Raw genomic sequence first — 2,956 nt, forward strand, 5'->3', positions numbered from 1 at the left:
TAACTGCCGAAACAGATAACAGAGTATGATATGATGCGATTTCGCTCTTTTTCTTTATTCACACTCTTTGTTGTGACATTCAATTAAAGAAAAATTGCAGCATTTTGCATAGAACTATTGTTTTTGTTGTTTTTTGTGTATCTCTCTGATGTAGAGTCAGTGAAAGAAACAAAAGGAACAGAAAATTATTTTGCGTGCATCATTCAAGTTGTGAACAATTTTGCGATCAGTATATACAATGTACGCGTTAAAATGTTATTAAATTCACACGTTTGTTAATTTGAATAAAAAATATATTAAATAAAAATATAAAATAAATAATATATAATAAATATAAATAATGTTAAGTGTCGTGCAATAGAAAATTTACAAGTTGCTAAAAAATTTTCTGCAAACTGGCGTCATAGCCGTGCATGTCGGCACACGTTTAGTTAATGTACATCAATACATATATTGCATACAAATTTCTTTTTGTTTGCTTGATTAAAAACATATTTATAATATTTGTAAAGCTATTTGTATATGTAGAACTTTTAATATTATGTGTTTCGAATATAGTACTTTATTTTATCAAATTATCACAAAATTAAAAAATAAACATGAATAACTCTTATTCGAATGAATGCTTGTTTTCCGAAAATATTGATATTTTGGAAGTAAGCCCTGAAATATCATTATTATTTGAAAAATGGGAGCTATCGTCTGGTGCTATATGTAGACTTGTGAATTTAAAAATAATTAGTATCGATATTTTTAAAATGATGCATTCTCATGATATCGATGAAATTTTTAATGACGAACAACTATTGATAAAATAAGGTTTAGACACGGACTTTCACTGTGGCGTTTCGAAAATAATGTAAGTTATTTTTATAATTTCGTACAATATAATATATTAGTATTTTAATTTCAGCTTGATCCAATCATTTGTTGCCCAAATTTTCAAGAATCTCAATATAATAACAGAAAAACGCTACCATTAAATATAATTAATGAAAGCTGTAATGTTCCAGTTATCCAATCTAATATAGATATAAAAAGTATTCTTATTAACACTGTGGCCGGTAAAGATATTATTGAAAAATATAACACTACAAAATATTTAAGTGATACTGATCAAAATGCTATTGTCAAAATAATAGCTGACCATTTTATATTAAATACTATAAAAATGGATCCAAAAGTAATGATAAAAATTGCTCAGTCTATTACATACTTGTTTCCAACAGAAAATGCATTGACATATTTCGTTCCACGTACCAGTAAAAAAAACCCATCTGGTAAATTATATGATAGATATTGCAACTGTTTGTATAAGCGAAAAACTCTACCCGATGATCATGTCAAGAAAATCAAAATTAATGTTGAAGCTGAAATTTCTGCAGAAAATGGTGATGTTGAATTTGAGAAGAGAAAAAAATGGCTTTATTGGAACACACTAAATGATATAATGACTCCGTGGAAGGAGACTTCAGTTAAACGAATGAAGGAGCATAAAGAATCAATACAGCAGTTTCTTGATCAATGGCCGAGATACGGCGATTGTAATGGTCACGAGTTAATTGATATTGACTTTTCAACCCTCTATCCTGGCAAAGAAATGATAATGTTTGAAAAAATAGAGGACTTGGTGCAGAAAGTGACTAAACTATTTTTTCCGTCGTCTATAAAAGATAAACTAAATCAGCAATATTTTAAAAAAATGAAAGTAGCAAGTGATATAAGTATGGAGTAATATTATATATCTGATATTTTTTAAAATAACGAATATTTTTCTAGATTGCAAGCACTTTTATTTTTTCAACTTACTACATGCTATTATTTTACCTCCACGGATCAGTAAAATAAGTAAGCCATCTATAACGGACGCGCAAGAAGATATGATAACACATATTTTTAATATTAATAATTATCAACAAAAAGTGGATGAACTCAAGGAGTTAGCCTTAAGAGAAGGACTAACGTTTCAGCCGAAGGTTTTTGTTGTTGGTAATTCTCCAGAAACTTTAAAAGAATTTTATATGAATTTAAATAATATTCAGTATAAAGTAGGAAGTGTACTTAGTGCATTAGATTTAGTTATGAAAATATGTTTTGTATTTAATTTAGATTTTTCATTTAAAAGCAAATATGTGTGGATCTTTTTACAGATGTGTGTTTACGAAAAACCTTCAAAAGAAAAAATTTCAAAAATTGAAAATATTCTATGTAAACTTAGACATGCCATTTGAAAGTTTTAAAGAAAAATCCACACATATTTGCTTTATTTGTAAAACTATTTTTAGCTTGTCGCATTATTTAATAACTCTCTTAAAAAGTATTCATAAAGTACCTACAACCTACAAGTATATATGTCTTTACGACAAATGTAATAAACATTTTCAAAATTTGTATAAGTTTAGGAATCATATTCGAAGACATGATGTCAATTCACCTCTTGATATAAGTTGTATTTCATTGCCAAAAACTTTAAGAACTAATGAACTTGAAAGCCTAGCTAAAAATTCAATAAATAATGAAGAAGAGGATATTCAAGATGACAGTATCGTAAATAATGTGAAGTCTATTTCACCAGGTAACTATACTATTGACATCGTTCAAATTAAAAAATTAATAGAAATGGATATATTAAGATTTGCTTTAAAATTGCACTCAAAAATCAACTTCAATCGAAAAGACATTCCTGAATTTCAAACGTTTATTGTGGAGCATATAATTGAACCGATATTAAAGGGTTTTGAGATTTTTCACCAATTTATTCAACATGAAAAAAGGGAACTATTTAATGAATTAATGTTATATTCTAGAAATCCTTTTAAGGATATATTCTCTGAATTCATGTTAATAAAAAAGTTAGAAACATTAAATTTATACAAGCACCCCAAGTTATTTACAATATCTAAACAATTAGATGAAGTTGTTGTTCGTGGTTATCCAACATTAAAAGAAAATATAA

General features: G+C 27.1%; 1 protein-coding gene across 1 annotated transcript; it reads left to right on the forward strand.

Annotated features, from left to right (window-relative positions):
- The first annotated feature begins 599 nt into the window (after nt 1–599).
- LOC119675087 lies at nt 600–2,231 on the forward strand. The gene is made up of 4 exons (XM_038086275.1): nt 600–656; nt 914–1,724; nt 1,780–2,096; nt 2,151–2,231. Exons 1-4 carry the CDS (start codon nt 600–602, stop codon nt 2,229–2,231), a joined length of 1,266 nt encoding a protein of 421 aa, XP_037942203.1.
- The last annotated feature ends 725 nt before the right edge of the window (nt 2,232–2,956 follow it).

The sequence above is a fragment of the Teleopsis dalmanni genome, chromosome 2 (assembly GCF_002237135.1).
Source record: "Teleopsis dalmanni isolate 2A chromosome 2, ASM223713v2, whole genome shotgun sequence".
Lineage (NCBI taxonomy): Eukaryota > Metazoa > Arthropoda > Insecta > Diptera > Diopsidae > Teleopsis > Teleopsis dalmanni.